Raw genomic sequence first — 18,834 nt, 5'->3', positions numbered from 1 at the left:
ACTATTTTAGCACTGAAGAGATTTTTAACAACTAAAAGAAACAACAGCAATAAGATTAATTCATCAAGTTAAAACAAAGAAAATCATAACTGTGAAGGAACTTTGGATACCCGGTCTTAATTAGCATAGATTTTTTCATTTTATTTCACCGTTTACTATGTAGTTTTTATTTTGATTGAGAAGATATATCAAACACTCAAGACTGTTTTCATCGGCTTTCTAAACACCTCCAATTTTTCATCAAAAATACTCCGCTATGCGTTGTATTCTCAACTCTCTTCTTGGTGTTTGGATATCTCGATGAAACACTGCCTCTTGTGTGTAATATATTATGTGAAAAATGGTATACGAAAGGGTAAAGGTTTTGACCACAGGGTGAGGCCTGCCTGTATAAAAAGTATTCGAGTATGCCCCCCCCCCTACCCCAAGAGCAGAAGCCAAGCTTGTGTGCTCCTATGTGCCTGGTAATTTGCTTTTGATTGCTTGACGAATATACAAAGCTTTAATAGATTCAATTCTACAACATTTTGTGAAACAATTGAAGAAGCTTAGCCTGCCAGATTGAACAATGTCTTGCAAAAAATGAAGATGAATAAATTAATTAAATAAATAAATTTGATTAACAACAGGACCTTTGGTTTGACAGACCTAGAAGACAAGCGTTCTGATCCCCAGAGCCGCTTGCTCCTCTTAGCCAGCTGAGCCTGTGGCATGAGGAATAAGTGCCTCTGGAGACACATGATTTTATTGGCTTTGAATTTGGCAAATCAAATCAACCGTTTTAAAATCCCTTTGTTGTAAGGGATTTTTCTACGGTTGATTTGATTGGCTGGATTTAAATTCTCTTTGTTAAAAATCTAGCCAATCAAATCATGTATCCCAAGAGCCACTTGTTCCACGTGCCCCAGGCTCAGCCGCGTAAGAGGGACAAGCAGCTCTGGGGACAAGAATAAGTTGAAACAGTATGTCATCACTCCACCCCTCCGGTTCACTGAATGCTCAACTATCATGTCTCCTACCCCGTAGCCTGGAGGAGGTATGTGCCACTGTGAAGGCTATGGTTTTTAAGCTGTTGATTCTGGCACAGGGACGGCGGAGCCGGGGGGCTAGGGGGGGGGGGGGCTTTACCGGCTTTAATAAATATACTGGTATAGAAATCAGAGTTTTGGTCTAGAGTAGGGTGTTATTTATTGGAAATAAATTGATTATCTGGTATGAAGAATAAGTTTGCTTCATTGTTAGTCTGGGATAGAGTAGGGATTTTTGGTGCCTAGTCTAGAATAGGGTTCGGCCCTATGCCCACTTAGGGCTTTGGACATAACCTACCTAGAATAGGGTTGCAAAAATGCAGGTTAAGTTGTCTGGTATAGTCTTAGGGGGGTCTCAGCCGCACAATCACCCAAAGATTCTAAGAGTGCCTCCCCTCCCCCCCCCCCCCTCCCCTCACTTAAATGTAATATTTTAGCTTTCTTTTCTGGTCCCGAAGAATCTGAAACTCAGATCAACTACTTATAGCTATTAAGCGCAAGGCACTTAATTTGTAGCCTGTAGTCATCGTACGTTCCTAATGCAAATGAAGACCTTTCCCCACCCACTCTAACTCTGTGGGCAGGGCTTGGGATTGGCTGCGGGAGGGTCTGGGGCCAGACAGAGCGAGAGTAAAAAAACAACAACAAATTTTTACATTTTTCTTAGAGGAGAAGTTGCAATGGCTCCTATTCTTGGCTACTGGGACATTCGTGGGGTAAGTATATAGAAATTCAAGGCTCAGTTTTCTCAAAAACGTTTGTTCAATGATTCCACGTGTTGCTCTGCACATGTCAGAGAATATGAATATGAATTGTAAGCTAGATAGATAGATAGATACTTTATTAGCGTGAAATAATCTTAGCTTTACGGCTAGTTTACAGTTATTTCACGAAATTAAAAACTAAAATCTAAACTTTCGCTTGTGCATGTTTTAGTTTACGCCGGACTTGTTAATTCGCTTCGCTTTCGTAGTGCAAATCTGAAAATTTTACCGCACAAACACAATTCCCAAAGCAGCGAGAGGAATCACTGGACGCTCAAGGTCGATCAGCGTCTTTGCTGTTTATACATTGAGTTATGCACTAGTCATTTGTTTCCCCCGCTCCCCCAACTTTTGGAAAGATTTCCGCAGACATTAAGCTTACATTAATTATGTATGCAACTATTTCATACTATCACTATACATAAACAGTGATCATGAAAAGAACGAGTCAGTCAGAAAATTGTAAGCTTATGCATAATTAATGTATGGGGCTGTGCGGAAATCTTGCTGAACTTTTAAACCTGAAAATATGATGAAGTTTTGATAAGAAATAACTCACCTCGCTTTATTTGTTTGTTGTTTCTTTGCTTCAAACCCTGTGTCTGTGGTGTGGCCTTCGTCAGTAATTCACCATCCCCTCACTGCACGCCCCCCCCCCTCCAATTTTGTGATCCCATTCTGATGTCATGTCTAATGCAGTGTCAAGTTATATTGTGCAATCATGTGATTGCACTATGTAACACAGTTGAACAACAAGTGATTTCAGCACCAAAGCCTACACTTAAGGGGTGGTGAATGGTCCTTCAAAAACTGTGTGTCTCGCAAAATTTTAGCCAAATTCCAGGGGTCTCATTGTCACGTTAATAGAGGGAAAAGGTTAGGAAGCCTGGCAAAGTTCTTTGTTGTATGTTTTTGTTTGCTATTTTGGGGGTTGACCCTGCACAAGAACCTGAGAAAATACAATAAGTGGTTACGTGTGTTCATGCAACTAACCAATAGAAACATTGGGATTACGTAATTCATGCATAGTGTATGAGCGCAAAACAAAAGATGTGCAGGGTCGTGGACCTTCCAACATAAATCAAGGCCTCTTTGTTTGCTCCTTTGATATTTGCCGGGCTTCCTAACCATTTCCCCTCTATTAACTATGTTGTCATGAATTTTTCTTTGACGCCTTCTCAGAGTCTAGATTTTTTTGCAAGGCTAAAAAGGTCTCTGGCTCCCAGATAAGATATCAGCCTGCCCATCTTAGGAAGTCTTGCATTTACCATTCAACACCCCCTTTATACACCATTTTGACAAATAATGGGCATTGTGTTAACCTTTGATTTCTATTCATCCAACTAAAAGGGTGTTTGCATGGCTTGGGGATGGGTTTTGAGCAAGTGACGTAATCATGCATAAGGCCTATAAAGCTTACTAATATATTTTTAACAGCTTGCAGAACCGATTCGCCTTCTACTTCACTACACTGAAACAGAGTTTAAGGATGAGCTATATGAAGTTGGAGACGGTAAGGTTTGTTTACATAATACATCAACAACTTCAAAATAATAGCCAGTGCAATTTTCTCTATTAAATTAATAAAAACAAGAAACTTCATGCAGTTTATAACCGTGCGGTTAATGTTTGACAACCTTTCTCAGTTCTTTGGCTAGAAAGGGAGGGCGTCGCACAGTAAAAAATCTTTAGAAAAGCAGTCACTTGAGAAACACAAGTCGTGCTTGCGTGAGTCACGGAGTATGCGTTACATGAATTTCCTTCACCGCGTCATCTCTTGCTCTGAACCACATGTCTGGCTGGATAAAGGCTTGTCAGTGGGTTGTTGACCCGGGGGGGGGGGCACTCCCATACATGAGCTATATAGGTATGTGCCGCTGTGAAGGGTATGGTTTTCAAGCAGTTCAGTCTGGGATAGAGTATAGAAATCAAAGAGTTTTGGTCTAGAAAAGGGTAGCATTTGCCGGGAAACCGATCGACGGTATGACGAATATAGTCCAGAAACTCGGAAGAGAAAGAGGCTTTCCTAAACGTAAATAAAATCATTGCGGCATCGTTGTTCACAGATGGTTTGCCATTAAAACACTGATAATGATACAGTTCTAACAAAATGCAAGTCTGGGATAGGGTAGGGATTTTCAGTGTCTAGTCTAGTATAGGGTTGCAAAAATCAGCTGAACATGGTCTGGTATAGGGTAAGGGCCTCAAATTCCCAGCGGCACACCCCCACCCAAAAATATACCGGGTGCCCCCCCCCCCGGGGTTGTTGAGTAGCAGGTTCCATCCAAAAAGTAGAGGGCTACGAAACACTCAGAATTTGAAAACACACAACTGACCTAGTGGCGCAGTATTCCGAATGGCCAGTGAAATGTACCGGTTGCTGGCTTATTTTGACAACCCTGCGGATAAATTCCTGCTTACGCATGCAAATATTTATTTTGTTCCGATTGTTCAATAAAATAAACCCAAACCAGTTCCTGAATGGCATTAAAAAGAAGTCCATTTCATGCCAAAATAAAGAGTAGACTGGGGCCATCCCGTCGTATTTCTTTGTTTAGCGTCGTCGGACGAGCTTTTGCAAGTATAAATAGAGCATACCTAACTGTGTGATGATTCAAAGGGTAATTCCCCTGGTGCGATTATATGTATCCCGTGCCTTGACACATTCTTGCTGAGCTTGCAATTTTTGTTTCAATTCCCAAAATAAACTCAAAACAAAAATTGGAATATTCAGAAAACAAGTCATTGTATACTTGTACTCGCTCCGAACCAAACGCAGGAATAACACAAAAATAAATAGTTCACACAAACAGAGCGCAGAGTATTCGTAAATATTTTTAAAATAGGTGAATGATTAGTTATTATAGCTACAGGCGAGCGATCGCGTAGCATGGGCTTGACGTAGTGGTAGTTTTAATAGCTTGGACATATCTAAGCTGTCTTTGGTTTCGCTATGTGATTATTCAGTCCTCTCTTCTGGTAAAGCACTCAAATGACACAAAAATATACATTTCACTCCATATAAAGAGTAGAGTGTTCATGTTAAACGAGTGATCGCTGGTAAACATCAAATCTTGTGTGACCATGACCAAGGAGCCGGCTGGGCCGCGTGGGTCTGGAACGATTTACCGACAAAACGACAAACAACAAAATAAGGCTGGCCAGATTATGAACCGGCTACGCACGGTTAATTAATCAATAGAGGTACAATGAGCGCCAAAAGTGTTGAGACAGTCGGCACTTTTTGAGTACCTTGAGTACCTTTTTTTTTACCCCTCACCCCTTCAATATAACCCCCTCCCCCCCGAAACAATGTTGTATTTGCTATCTGCAAGACTTGCCTCGTTTGAGTACAACATTGAGAAGGGGGGAGGGGGAGGGTTCAGAAGCGGCAGCAGATTAAAGGTGAAAAAACGGGAATTTTAAATTAGTATCAATTTCATCCAACTGTCTCAAGGACTTTTGACGCCCATTGTAGTTTATTGATTGACTTTAGAGTAGTTAGCTGTTTTCAAGCCTAGAAGTTAAACAGGACTACTATGAATTACACTAGCTGTCAGAATGGGACTTTAACCTGTGATCTATATATGTATTTGAAGTCCAGCGCTCTAACCAGTCAGCCATGATGTATTCTACATTAATTAAGGGATGTGAATGATTAATTATTATAAGACTTTGCAAGACTGCAAGACCAATAGCTTTTTGTTCTGTTGCATTGCTGTGTGACAGCTGACAAAAGGCATTTAATGTAAGAGGACAATATCTTTTTTGAGAGCCATAGATGGTGTCACAACAAAATTCAGGATGTCGAGACCCACAAAGTTTGGCTGAAATTCTACAAGGAACTTAGTTTTTAAGGACAACTCACTGGTGCTGATTATACATTGTCAGATTGGAGGCAACAATGAAACACTAAATCAATTTTCAATAATATTGATTTTTCATGAAATTTTCAAATGTTGTAAACATTAGTGTTAAAATTATGTGCACGATAAAATTGCATTGATAGTAATTATTAGGAATTAAAAATATATTTTGAAATTCTTTCCATTTTATTTTAGCTCCTGATTTTAGTCGAGAAGCCTGGACATCAGTGAAGTATACTCTGGGACTGGATTTTCCTAATGTGAGTGGCTGATATGTTCATGCCTGCATACAGAAAAGTTTCTGTGCAATTTAAATTCAGATTGAGATAAACTGAAGTCAATGCCAGAACTCATGAAAATAGAACTCATGCTCAGAACTCAAGTCAGAACTATTTTTAGTTTTTGAACCCTGTCAAACTGTAAAAGTCCTTGTTGCTATGATATTCATTTGATTTTTACACTATATAGTAAATATATATATAGTATTGCCCCAGCCAACAAATAAAAGCTAACAGCAAGCAAACCAGAGTAAAAACTTACCAGTCCTCATAGAGGGTAACCCGGCCAAAGGGCTGATAGAATCCTAGCTCAAGTCCTGGCTCAAAACCTTAGCTCAAGTCCTGGTTCGGTATTTAATAAGTATCCTCATTCAGCTTGCTTATAATACAGTATGTTTACTGGTCACAATTTAAAATTAGATAATTCAGGGAGCTATCAAATGTTTTATGGTATGACCAAGATTCATGCTAGATCCAAAATTATTGCTTTTCCTTATAGCCTTACATGTACGTCTCTATTTTTAAATTATTTGTTGACACAGTGCTGACGTGTGTTATGTTAAATTCTAGAGCACTAGAACCTTATATCTGGAGATTAACCCTTGCTACTGAAAAATGATGACTGTCTGGTTTTTAATTTATTTATTTTTAAAATTTATCAACAGCTTCCCTATTACCTTGATGGAGATACCAAGATTTCTCAAAGTAATGCAGTAAGTGATTAAAATTTTTGTGTTTTGAAACCATTACTACAATGAGCTTAGTCAAGTATAGGTATTAACAGTGCTTTATTTGCCTATGAACGTTACAGATTCTGCGTCACATTGCAAGAAAACATGACTTGTGTAAGTATAGTGTTTGTAATGCTCTTTGTGTTGATGGCTGCCTCGCATCATGCCCTCTGTAAAAGAGATGTCAAGACTGGGATAGTGAATAAGAAAATGGCCTACAGATACTGATAAAGACTAACACAGAGTCAGCTACTGCTTCTTATTACTGCTATTAATAACATTAGTCATTAATTGTGAAGCCAGCTGATACCTGGCAATTAATCTGATGCTGTATCTGATTTAAGTGTATGTTTTAGGCTTGTCTGTAAAATATGAATTTGTAAAAATATTATAACACAATATATATACCTCATCTAGACCCAACTCTCCCAGATTATCCAGGAGGCTCCCGAATACAGGCTGAATCTTCCGGTCTCCCATACGGGTCGTCAAATCTCCTGGATACAAAGGAAAGTTCATAAAAATGCGTGTTTCAGGCTTATGGTGGCCAAATCTGGGAGAAAATTTTAAAATATTTGACACATTTTTGTGGATGACTCAGTGAAGCTCTATTTTTTGTGCCGTTTTGGAGGTTGAGAAGAGGTATCTTCTCACAAAATTGGTGGTCTCCCGGATCTCGATTTTTTAGGTTGGTATCTCTGATACCTGTAGTTGAATCCTGATTACTCGAAGCCTCCAAGAGAATTTAAAGTTGGCTTGAGAAATCTGAAGTACCTGGGTACAAGAAATCAAGGGCAAAACTGTGAATCGAATCCTAAGTGAACAGTGTTTGGACTTTGAGTTATTGGGAGGTTCCTGAAATCGGAATTCTTTAACTGTAATTATTCTTAATAAATGGTTATTATAGATACGATAATTATTTTGTATTTAATTGTAATCTTATTGTATATTATATTTAAAGGTGGCTCAACTGAGGAAGAGAAAATAAGAGTAGATGTTGCAGAAAATCAGGTCAGCGTTCTAACATTAATCTTGTTCATACTTCACATTGTTTTGGAACTGATGCGTGTGCTCACCGCAGAAATAGGTTATGAGGACAATAACGACCAGTAACTGCTAAAGACATGCACGCTTAATGCTAACTGCTAACTGCTTACTCCTTGGTCCGATTGACCACCACGGTGGCATGAGGAGTATCGAACATTATTAAAAATTTAAGTTGTATATTTTGTTATTTGTGGGGGGAGGAGGGCTAAATTTTCCTTTCTTTAATTGAAGAGACTGGGCGAGTGAAAACTGATCTGGGCGAGTGCAATTTGAAGGTCACTCGCCCAAATGGCGAGTGCTCTGAAATTTTAGTTTCAACCCTGATTAAATCATTATTAGTCGCTAGTATGAACCAGACTCTACTGGTACAGTTAAGACAGTCTGTTTGGTAACTCTGTAGAAAATGATGCAATTTTTAAGATTCATATTTATGTTCTCTGACTTCTTTTTTATAGCTTGTGGATTTCCGAGATAAGTTTACTGATTTGTGCTATAATTCAAACTTTGTAAGTGTTTTACACTTGTGTTTGTTTTTTCCTTGCAATAATATAGTTTGTAATTGTTTTTAACAATATAATAATAATTTTACAAAGTATTACAAATTATACAGTCAAATAAAATCCATTCAAATTCTCAGTAAAGCACTGCACTTAAAAGCTTCCATAAGCAACCACAATCACTTTTGGGATTTACAAACTGATCAAGCCATTTCTTTGTTCTTAATTTTTTAACAACAACTCTGTGCATGCAAAAGTTTTCATCTAAGAATCTTTTGCTTTATCAGTGCAAATTAAGAAACTCTAATGACATTGCATTTTTAATTTTATCTCAGTCTTGATAATGGCATCAAGATGATGCCGAAAGTTCAACTTTTTTCTATTACATTCGCATGTATATATGCTTTACAAAATTTAATCTTAGAGAAATAATTTGTATTACCAGCAATTGTGATTGTGTTTTAAATCTGTGGAGTATGATACTTACTCTGTAATGGAGCAGTAGACCTGCATACTGTACATGTTTTACCATTAACATTGTTTAGTTAAACTGTAATCCCTTTGGCAGGGGTGTCACAAAGTGCGAGACAGCATGGCATATGATCCATTTCAGATAGCCTAATTATAAATAGCACTTTGGTTAGCCTACAGTTGGCTCAAGTAGCTTGCGGTTAGCCTTTTTGGAGTGAGGATTTCTGCCTCGCTGACTCGTCCATTTGTAAATCTCCCTTGGCCTGTTGCAAGCTCTTGTAGCTAATACACATGTGTATAATTTCAGTGGGTCATCACTTGTGAGGATTAATTAATTTTTTTTTAAGCAAGCAGCTCAAGTTCCAGCCATTTGCAGCTTTCAAATACAGAAGAAAGAAAGTTACCAGGGCTTAACCAACTTTAGTTCAGTTTTCACATGTAAACTGCTTTAAACTTTTTTTTCCTCTGCAGGAGAACTTAAAAGATGACTACATCAAGAATGTAAAGTCTTCCCTGAAACAATTGTCTGACTTTTTGGGAGAAAGGAAGTTTTTAGCCGGAGAAAAGGTAAGTCATCAAAATGTGGATAATTTCACCTTTAATGTTGAGCCTGAACAAGCAACAGGATTCAGTTTCAATATTGGTTTGTGTCATTAATATGGGATCCTTTCATTATGTCAAACATTGTTCTTATGTCTTTCTTTTATCATGTACAACCTTGTCACAGCAACTTAATATTTTGTAACTTCACAGCTTGTTTAGTTTATCTCTATTCTAAGTAGTTTTTTGCCTACCATAAAATTCTGGTTATAAGCCCCTGACCGGTTATAGGCCCATCTGGAAACAAAAGAATACTTCCAATTATAACCCCCCTCCCCTCCCCCCCAGGCCAGATATAAGCCCTCCTTTGCTGAATGACAGTACTGAAAACGGCTTAATGCTGCTTTATTACGACTTATTAACTTAAAAACATATTTTGATGAAACTGTTTTTTATCCCGCTTACAAGCCCCCCGAATAAAAGCCCCTCTGTTTAATACGAAGATGTGTAACTCCAGGGCTTATAACCGGAATTTTATGGTATTTTTGTAAGTTATTTTATGCTATAAAAATTTCTTTTTATCTGTGGCAAAATAACGTGGTTGTTGTTGTTGTTGTTAAGAAGCCAATTAGACGGTATGGTTATTGTATGCGACAAGCTTACACCATGACTACAACACAAATTGTTTCATGTAAATCAACCTAGCTAGCACATCCTTATGACAGACAGGCACACATGTAAATGGTCTAAAGTCATGTCCTAACTAGGCCTGCCATAAGTTTGTCGCATGCAACAAAGTCGTACTTTGCAAATCGACCCTAAGCTTGAATGTTATCTTTAGAGTATGGCCTATAGATTTAAAGGTTTGCTTTCTAATTGTTCTTTGCAGATTACTTTTGTTGACTTTGTCCTGTTTGAAACCATGGACCATCACAGGATTTTTGAGCCATCTTTGTTGGAGCCTCACAAAAACCTTCAGGTACATATATTTTGTAAGAATCAAGGGTGGCAGTGCAGGGGGAGGGGCCTTAAGCCCCCAATATTTCCATATTTACTTAGAGAAGTGTCTCTTAAGCCCCCCCCTCACCTTGGAAAAATGTTCTGCTGTCCCTCCCTGAGGATACAACTGGGGATCCTTCTAAGGATCTACCAGCCAAGATTAGCCTGCGTAGCAGGGGGCTGTAGCATGTGTATGTTTTTTGCGTGTTTAAAACTACAAAATAGGACACCCGCTACGCAGGCTAAGCCAAGCCTGACAAGATTAATTTATTCCCAATTTGAATCATTCCCATGCCATTTTTTTTTGAAAAAGTCTTAATCTGAAAACTCACAAAGTATTTCAATGACGGTCTTTCTGAACTCTTAGTACCGGTAACAATAAAAATATTTTCTATTGTTTTTCAGGAATTTGTAAAGCGGATTGAGGTAAATAGACATTCTTCTTGGTAATCAATATACTTTTCTCTCATTTAATTAATTATTTAATTAATGGCATGTGAGCTAATGGACAACTCTTCAAATTTTTCATTTTACAAGTTTATTTTTTTTTCTCTCCGTTTCCCTTTTTCAGGAGTTGCCTACTGTTGCTGCATATCGAAAGTCAGACAGGTTCAAGGCTCGTCCTATTAACAACAAAATTGCACCATTCAAGTAAACTATTAAGGAACAGGAACAAAAAATTGAGAAGAACAACAAATCATCCTGTCATTTCGGGTTTATTTTGTAGTTTAGTTAGGTGTAAAGAAATGAGGCTTACAGTGCGGGGAAATATCATTAAAAAGAGCTTCATGTCATTTGCATTTAAAAAGATTACCCGCATTAGCCTCCATTGCAAGCTAGTTCCAGTCCATTACCGTTTTTTGGGCAAAGAGATCTGTCACATATTTTTTTAGGTCTTAAAAAATACGCATATTTTTTGGGTCTTATCTCCAAGCGAACTTTTCGTTTCAAGTTTTCGTTGCAATCAGTGGATCAGAAAAATATTCATTTGAACTTTTTTTCAGTGACGTGTGTTCGGGAAAAACTATTAATATTAAGAAGACAATACAATGTATTTAAGGGGTTGGAAACTTTTGATGCCAGGTATTTTTTGGATTTAGTTATTGAAAAGTGTCTTTAAAAATATGTTGAACAGAACCATAAATAATTAAGGACTCAGCTGAACAATCGATTCATTTAAGTATTTTTAAAAGGGGCTATTCAAGTGTAAAATTAAGAAAAAAATACAGTAATCATTCTGTGGGTGTGTGAAAGGGGCACCATTTTCTATCAGTGGTATATCATTAATAATTCATCAAGTTAAAACAAAGAAAGGGGTCACGAATGGTCCCTCAAAATGTTGCAGTGCTCGCAAAATTAAGCTTTTGCTTGAAATGCTCGCAAAATTTTAGTGGGTGCTCTTGCTCGTGCTCGAACATTTTTACAAGTGCTCGCATGCTCGATTTTTGGTGGAGTAGCTTTTTGAAAAGTGCTCGTTGCTCGCAAGGCTTATTTTTGCAAATGCTCATGCTCGCAAAGAAAAACACTGTGCTCGCATGCTCGCAAATGCTCGCAAAGACCATTTGATACCCCTAAAGAAAATCATAACCACGGTGAATGAGCTTTGGATACCCGGGTCTAAATAAGCATAGATTATTATGATTTTATTTCACCATTTACTATGTGGTTTTTATTTCGATTGAGAAGATAATTATATCAATCACTGAAGACAGTGTTTCATTGGCTTTCCAAACACCTCAAATTTTTTCATCAAAAATACTCCGCTGCATGTTGTATTTTCAACTCTCTTCTTGGTGTTTGGATATCTCGATGAAACACTGCCTCTTGTGTGTGATATATTATGTCAAAAATGGTACATGAAAGGATAAAGGTTTTGACCACAGGGTGAGGCCTGCCTGTATTAAAAATATTTGAGTAATCCCCCCCCCCTCCCCCAAGAGCAGAAGCCAAGCTTGTGTGCTCTTATGTGCCTGGTAATTGCTTTTGATTGCTTGACGAATATACAAAGCTTTAATAAATTTCATTCTCAAAAAAAATTGTGAAACAATTGAAGGGTAATAAATTGAAGAAGCTTAGCTTGCCAGATTGAACAATGGTTGTAAAAAATGTAGATGAATAAATAAATAAATTTGACAAACATCAGGACCTTTGGTTTGAATAGAGGATGAGCTTATAGCCTGCTAAAAGAGTTAAAAACGTTCTCGTCCCAGAGCCGGCCTTGTCCCTCTTAACGGGCTGAGTCTGTGCCATAAGGGATAAGTGCAGCTCTGGAGACACATGATTTTATTTGCTAGATCTTTAATCGAGGAAATTTTGAATTTGGCAAATCAAATCAAATTCCCTTTGTTGTAAGGGATTTTACTACGGTTGATTTGATTGGCTGGATTTAAATTCTCTTTGTTAAAAATCTAGCCAATCAAATCATGTGTCCCAAGAGCCACTTGTTCCTCATGCCCTATGCTCAGCTGGATAAGAGGGACAAGCGTCTCTGGGGACTAAAGGCTTACAACAACAACAAAAAATGTTCTGCCGTCCCTGTGAGATAGGGTATACTGGAAAGTCTTATAGAAATCAAAGAGTTTATGGTCTAGAGTAGGGTGAAAATAAATTGATTATCTGGTATGAGGAATAAGTTCTTAGAGTGCTTCCCCTCCCCTCCCTTCCCCTCACATCATTTAAGCTTTCTTCTCTGGTCCCAAAGCATCTGAAACTCAGATTAACCACAAGCGCGAGGCACTTAATTTGTAGCCTGTAGTCATCGTAAGACCTTTCCCCACCCCGACAAAGTATTTTTACTCTGACTCTGTGGGCAGGGCTTGGGATTGGCTGCGGGAGGGACTGGGCCCAGACTGTCCCGGCTTTCGCGCTGCTGCAGACAAACTCAGTTGAGCGAGATTACAAAAGCAATAAATTTTTACGTTTTTCTTCGAGGAGAAGTTGCAATGGCTCCTATTCTTGGCTACTGGGACATTCGTGGGGTAAGTATATTGAGATTCAAGGCTCAGTTTTCCCAAAAACGTTTGTTCGATGATTCCACGTGTTGCTCCAAGAGAATATGAATATGAATTGTAAGCTATTAGCTTAAACTTTCGCTTGTGCATGCTTTAGTTTACGCCGGACTTGTTACATTCGCTTCGCTTTCGTAGTGCAAATCTGAAAATTTTACCGCACAATCAAAATTCACAAAGCAGCGGAGGAATCACAAGCTCGGCGTCTGTGCTGTTTAAACCTTGAGTTACGCAACCCATATAGCCTTGTATACTAAGGGAGAAACGGCTGAACTTTAAAACCTGAAAATATGATGAAGTTTTGATAAGAAATAACTCTCCTCGCTTCATTTGTTTGTTGTTTCTTTGCTTCAAACCCTGTGTCTGTGGTCCCCATCCCCCACTGTCCATACCGGATCCCACTGCGTGCCCCTCCCCCCACCCCCCCCAATTTTGTGATCCCATTCTGATGTCACATCATTTATACCGCATACTGTCTAATGCAGTGTTGAGTCATATTGTGCAATTATGTGATTGCACTATGTAACACAGAACGAACAACAAGTGATTTCAGCACCGAACCCAACACTTAAGGGGTGGTGAATGGTCCTTCAAAGACTGTGTGTCTCGAAAATTTTTAGCCAAATTTCAGGGGCCTCTGACGCCTTGTCAGAGTCTGGAATTTTTTGCAAGGCTAAAAAGGTCTCTGACTCCCTGTCTCACAAAGTCTCATTCAACACCCCTTTTATACACCATTTTGACAAGTAATGGGCATTGTCTTAACCTTTGATTTCTATCCATCCAACTGTGGGACAATATTTCAACATTTTTTAGGGGGAGGGGGTTTGGAAAATTAAACAATGACTCTCCAAGGCTGTTTGTCTGGGATTGTAGGCTTGGGGATGTGTTGTGAGCAACTGACGTAATCATGCATAAGGCGTAAAAACTTACTAATTTATTTTTAATAGCTTGCAGAACCAATTCGCCTTCTACTTAACTACACTGAAACAGAGTTCAAGGATGAGCGGTATGAACTTGGAGACGGTAAGGTTTGTTTACATATATAAGAAATTAACAACTTCAAAATAATAGCCAGTGCAATTTTCTGTAATAAATTAATAAAAATTAACCAATAGAGGTAGTTTAATTTATTGATTGACTTCAGAGTAGTTAGCTGTTTTCAAGCCAAGAAGTTAAACAGGACTCCTGAGAATTATACCAGCTTTCAGAATGGGACTTTAATCGTGATCTATGTATTTGAAGTCCAGCGCTCTAACCAGTCAGCCATGCTGAATATTCTACATTAATTCAGGGATGTGAATGGTTAATTTATTAAGACTTTGCTAGACTGCAAGACCAATAGCTTTTTGTTCTACTTGTCAATAAAGTGCTGTTGCATTGCTGTGTAGCAGACAAAAGGCATTTAATGTGAGAGGACAATATCTTTTTTGAGAGCCATGGTTGGTGTCACAACAAAATTCAAGATGTTGAGACCCACAAAGTTTAGCTAAAAAATTATATAAGAAAGTTAGTTTTTAAGGACCATTCACAACCCCTTACTAATTGTCAGATTTGAGGCAACAATAATTAATAATAATAACAATAATAATTTCTTTATTCATTTGATAAAAATACAATCATATCAAATGTTACAAGAATAATTCATCAAAATATTCAATACAATTGAAAAAAAAAATTTAAATCAATTTTCAATTTTCATGAAATTTTTAAACGTTGTAATAACATTAGTGTTAAAATTATGTGCAGAACAAAATTGCCATAGGTAAGGAATTATAAATATATTTTGAAATTCTTTCCATTTTATTTTAGCTCCTGATTTTAATCCAAAAGCCTGGACATCAGTGAAGTATACTCTGGGACTTGATTTTCCTAATGTGAGTGGCTGATATGTTCATGCCTGCATTGTAAATAAAGTTTCTGTGCAATTAATTCAGCTTGAGTCAATGCCAGGACTTGAGCTCGGACTTGAGCCAAGACTGGAGTCCCGGACTCAAGTCACAACTATTTTTAGTTTTTAAAAAGTGTAAAACTGTAATAACCTAGTTGCTATGATATTCGTGTAATTTTGACACTATATGTACATGTAGTATATAATATATAGAGAGAGCACTAAACCTTTTGTTTAGAGATGTACCCAGGTTGCTACTAAAAATGATTACTGTCTTGCCGTATTTAAATTTGTTAATTTTCAAAAATTCTCGACAGCTTCCCTATTACCTCGATGGAGATATCAAGATTTCTCAAAGTAATGCAGTAAGTGATTATTTTTGTTTTTGTTTTGAAACCATTGCTACAAAGAGCTTAGTCAAGTATAGGTATTAACAGTGTTGTTTTTTTTTTAATGTTGCAGATACTGCATCACATTGCAAGGAAACATGACTTGTGTAAGTATTTAGTGTTTGTAATGCTCTTTACTTAAAAAAAAAACCAGACATTGAATTCCCTGGAGGCTTTGATAAAACTGCAAATCGAATCCTTGGTCCTTTGAGTTATTGGAAGGTTCCTTAAATCGGGATTCTTTAACTGTACTTATTCTTAATTATTGGCTATTATAAATCTCATTGTATATAATTGTAATCTAATTGTATATTATATTTTAAGGTGGCTCAACTGAAGAAGAGAAAATAAGAGTAGATGTTGCAGAAAATCAGGTCAGCATTGTAATGTTTTTCTTGCTCGTACTTCCCCCTTTTTTTGGAACTGAGGCTGCTAAAGTTAATGCTGATAAAGGCCATGAGGACAATGAGGACCAGCAACTGCCAAAGACATGCCTGATGCTAACTGCTCACAGAAAGGCTCACTGCTAACTCTTTATATGACAGCAATGCTTGCTTCCCGAGGTTTACTATTTACTATAAATTTAAAAAAAAAAATAGATTTCTTTATTTTTAATAAGTGTCAATGTATTTAGAACTGTTGTGCTAATTGTGGACACTGTAAAGGAATAAACTGACAAATATTGCAAATCAAACAGAAAGCCTTGGAGAGTTAAATTCAGAACCACTAAGTGTTTAATTGCATTTGTTGGTATATAACTTGTTGGTGCATTAGGCCTAGACGTGGTTCACACTAGCGACATAACGACATAAACAAAAGATTCGAAAAGATCAGTTCCTTCTTTATGTGGTTATATATGCTTATATCATTATGTTCCAACTGTTGTTACACTGTGTTGTTCACACTGGTGAAATAAATCGTCAATGTGTGGTGTTTTTGCATATGCGTGACCTTGTTGTTAATCATATTTTTATAATATACAGTTAAAATATATCATATTGTTAAGTCCCTAGTACTCTTGTTGTACAGATTAGACAGTCTGTTAGGTTAAGATTCATATTAATAAATATTGTTCTCTGACTTCTTTTTATAGCTTGTGGATTTCCGAAAGAAGTTTTCAGATTTGTGCTACAATTCAAACTTTGTAAGTGCTAATTACACTTGTGTAAACTCACTTGTGAGTATTAATAAGTTCTAAATTCGTGACCAGCTCAAGTTGCAGCTGCTTCTGAATACTGAAGAAAGAAATAAGTTACCAGGGCTAAACCAACTTTAGTTCAGTTTTCACATGTAAACTGCTTTAAACTTTTATTTCCTTTGCAGGAGAACTTAAAAGCTGACTACATCAAGAATGTAAAGTCTTCCCTGAAACAATTGTCTGACTTTTTGGGAGAAAGGAAATTTTTAGCTGGAGAAAAGGTAAGACATCAAAATGTGGAAATTTTTACTTTGAATGTTGAGCCTGAACAAGCAACAGGGTTCAGTTTCAACATTGGTTTGTGTCATTAATATGGAATCCTTTCATCATGTCAGACGTTGTTCCTACGTCTTCTTTCTTTAATCATGTACAACCTTGTACAACAGCAACTTAATCTTTTGTAACTTCTCAACTTGTTTAGTTTATCTCTATTCTGAGTAGTTTTTTGCCTAGCATAAAATTCCGGTTAACATCATGATGGTTGTTATTGCTGTTGTTGTTGTTAAGAGGCCAATTAGATGCTACAAGTATGTATGCTACAAGCCTACACCACGACTACAACACAAATTGTGTTGTGTAAATCAACCTAGCTAGCAGTCATCCTTATGACAGACAGGCACACATTTAAATGGTCTTAAGTCATGTCCTGGCTAGGCCTGCCATAAGCTTGTTGCATGCAACACAGTCCCTAAATCGACCCTAAGCTTGAATGTTATCCGTAAAGTATTGTTTGGCCTATAGATTTAAAGGTCTGCTTTCTAATTGTTCTTTGCAGATTACTTTTGTTGACTTTGTCCTGTTTGAAACCATGGACCATCACAGGATTTTTGAGCCATCTTTGTTGGAGCCTCATAAAAACCTTCAGGTACAAACATTTTGTAAGAATCAGGGGTGGGGGTACTGGAGGAGGGGCCTTAAGCCCCAATATTTCCATATTTACTTAGAGAAGTGTCTTTTAAGCCCCCCCCTTCCCCACTTCAAGTCACCCCCAAAACCCAACCCCCAACATCTCCTAGTCAGCCCCCCCCCTTCAGTGTTTTTTGATGTGACAAGATTGATTTATTTTATTCCCAATTTAAATTATTCCCATTCCAGTAGTTGTTGATAGTCTTAATCTGAAAACTCAGATTAGTATTTTAATGATTTTTTTTTTCTGTACTCCAAGTAACAAAAATATTTTCTATTGTTTTTCAGGAATTTGTAAAGCGGATTGAGGTAAATAGACATTCCTCCTGCTAATTATAAACAAGAAAGTGTTTCTGTCGAGGACTATAGGCTGATTAAGTTGTCCTAAAACAACATATATTGCTTCAAGGGTTAATATGCTAGTTTTAAGAAAATCAAATTTCCAAGGGGAAACTATCAGACCAATAGTTCCAAGACAAAAACACTCTATCATTTCTATTGTTCACCACTGAATTTTCTTCTGCGTGCCAATTCAAAAATGAGCACATTAAATCGCAAAAGAAACCAAACCAGACAAGACACCCACTAGATGCAGTGAATTAGGTGTTGTTGTTGTTTTATTTGGGGGGGGGGGCTGTATACCCGCTACTTTACAAAAAAAATTTATGGACGAGTACTATCCATCCGCGTATTTTTCTTGGGTGAGCACTTTGGGCTGATAGTGCCCTCTGCGGATGAACACTATTGCATCACATGATCAATTTAAACCAATCAGAATCGGTGAAACTTTAGTGGTGAACTATAATCAATATTATACTTTCTCTCATTTATTAATTAATTATTTAATTAATTAATGGCGCATGTAGGGAAATAGACAACTGTTCAGGTTTTTCATTTTTCAAGTTCATAATTGTTTTTCTCTGTTTCCCTTTTTCAGGAGTTGCCTGCTATTGCTGCATATCGAAAGTCAGACAGGTTCAAGGCTCGTCCTATTAACAACAAAATTGCACAGTTCAAGTAACAAGGAACAGGAGCAAAAAGAAGAGAAGAACAAATCATCCTGTCATTTTGGGTTCATTTTGTAGTTTAGTTAGGTGTAAAAAAAGTAAAGAAATTATCAGTTAACTACCATTGTGTTAAGTTATGTTTTGTCATCTTCAAGATTTGCTCAAGCAAAGTTTTATAAAAACATTCAAGTCATTTCCTCCCCAATTGCCTCCCGCA

At 37.4% G+C, this 18,834-nt stretch overlaps 2 protein-coding genes across 2 annotated transcripts; both read left to right on the top strand.

Annotated features, from left to right (window-relative positions):
* The first annotated feature begins 131 nt into the window (after window positions 1-131).
* Window positions 132-12,392, top strand: LOC144628005 (glutathione S-transferase Mu 1-like). Its single transcript, XM_078486048.1, has 12 exons — window positions 132-1,036; window positions 1,696-1,744; window positions 3,230-3,305; window positions 5,854-5,918; window positions 6,602-6,649; window positions 6,748-6,781; window positions 7,629-7,678; window positions 8,170-8,220; window positions 9,154-9,249; window positions 10,112-10,201; window positions 10,627-10,647; window positions 10,793-12,392. The coding sequence occupies exons 1-12, from the start codon at window positions 996-998 to the stop codon at window positions 10,874-10,876; spliced, it is 705 nt and encodes a 234-aa protein (XP_078342174.1). The 5' UTR covers window positions 132-995; the 3' UTR covers window positions 10,877-12,392.
* A 643-nt stretch (window positions 12,393-13,035) lies between these two features.
* LOC144628006 (glutathione S-transferase Mu 5-like) lies at window positions 13,036-18,739 on the top strand. Its single transcript, XM_078486049.1, has 11 exons — window positions 13,036-13,199; window positions 14,177-14,252; window positions 15,039-15,103; window positions 15,435-15,482; window positions 15,580-15,613; window positions 15,831-15,880; window positions 16,600-16,650; window positions 16,830-16,925; window positions 17,480-17,569; window positions 17,899-17,919; window positions 18,548-18,739. The coding sequence occupies exons 1-11, from the start codon at window positions 13,164-13,166 to the stop codon at window positions 18,629-18,631; spliced, it is 651 nt and encodes a 216-aa protein (XP_078342175.1). The 5' UTR covers window positions 13,036-13,163; the 3' UTR covers window positions 18,632-18,739.
* The last annotated feature ends 95 nt before the right edge of the window (window positions 18,740-18,834 follow it).

Source organism: Oculina patagonica, chromosome 10 (assembly GCF_052425735.1).
Source record: "Oculina patagonica isolate OP01 chromosome 10, crgOcupat, whole genome shotgun sequence".
Taxonomy (NCBI): Eukaryota; Metazoa; Cnidaria; class Anthozoa; order Scleractinia; family Oculinidae; genus Oculina; species Oculina patagonica.
This window is presented reverse-complemented; position numbering and strand designations above follow the sequence as displayed.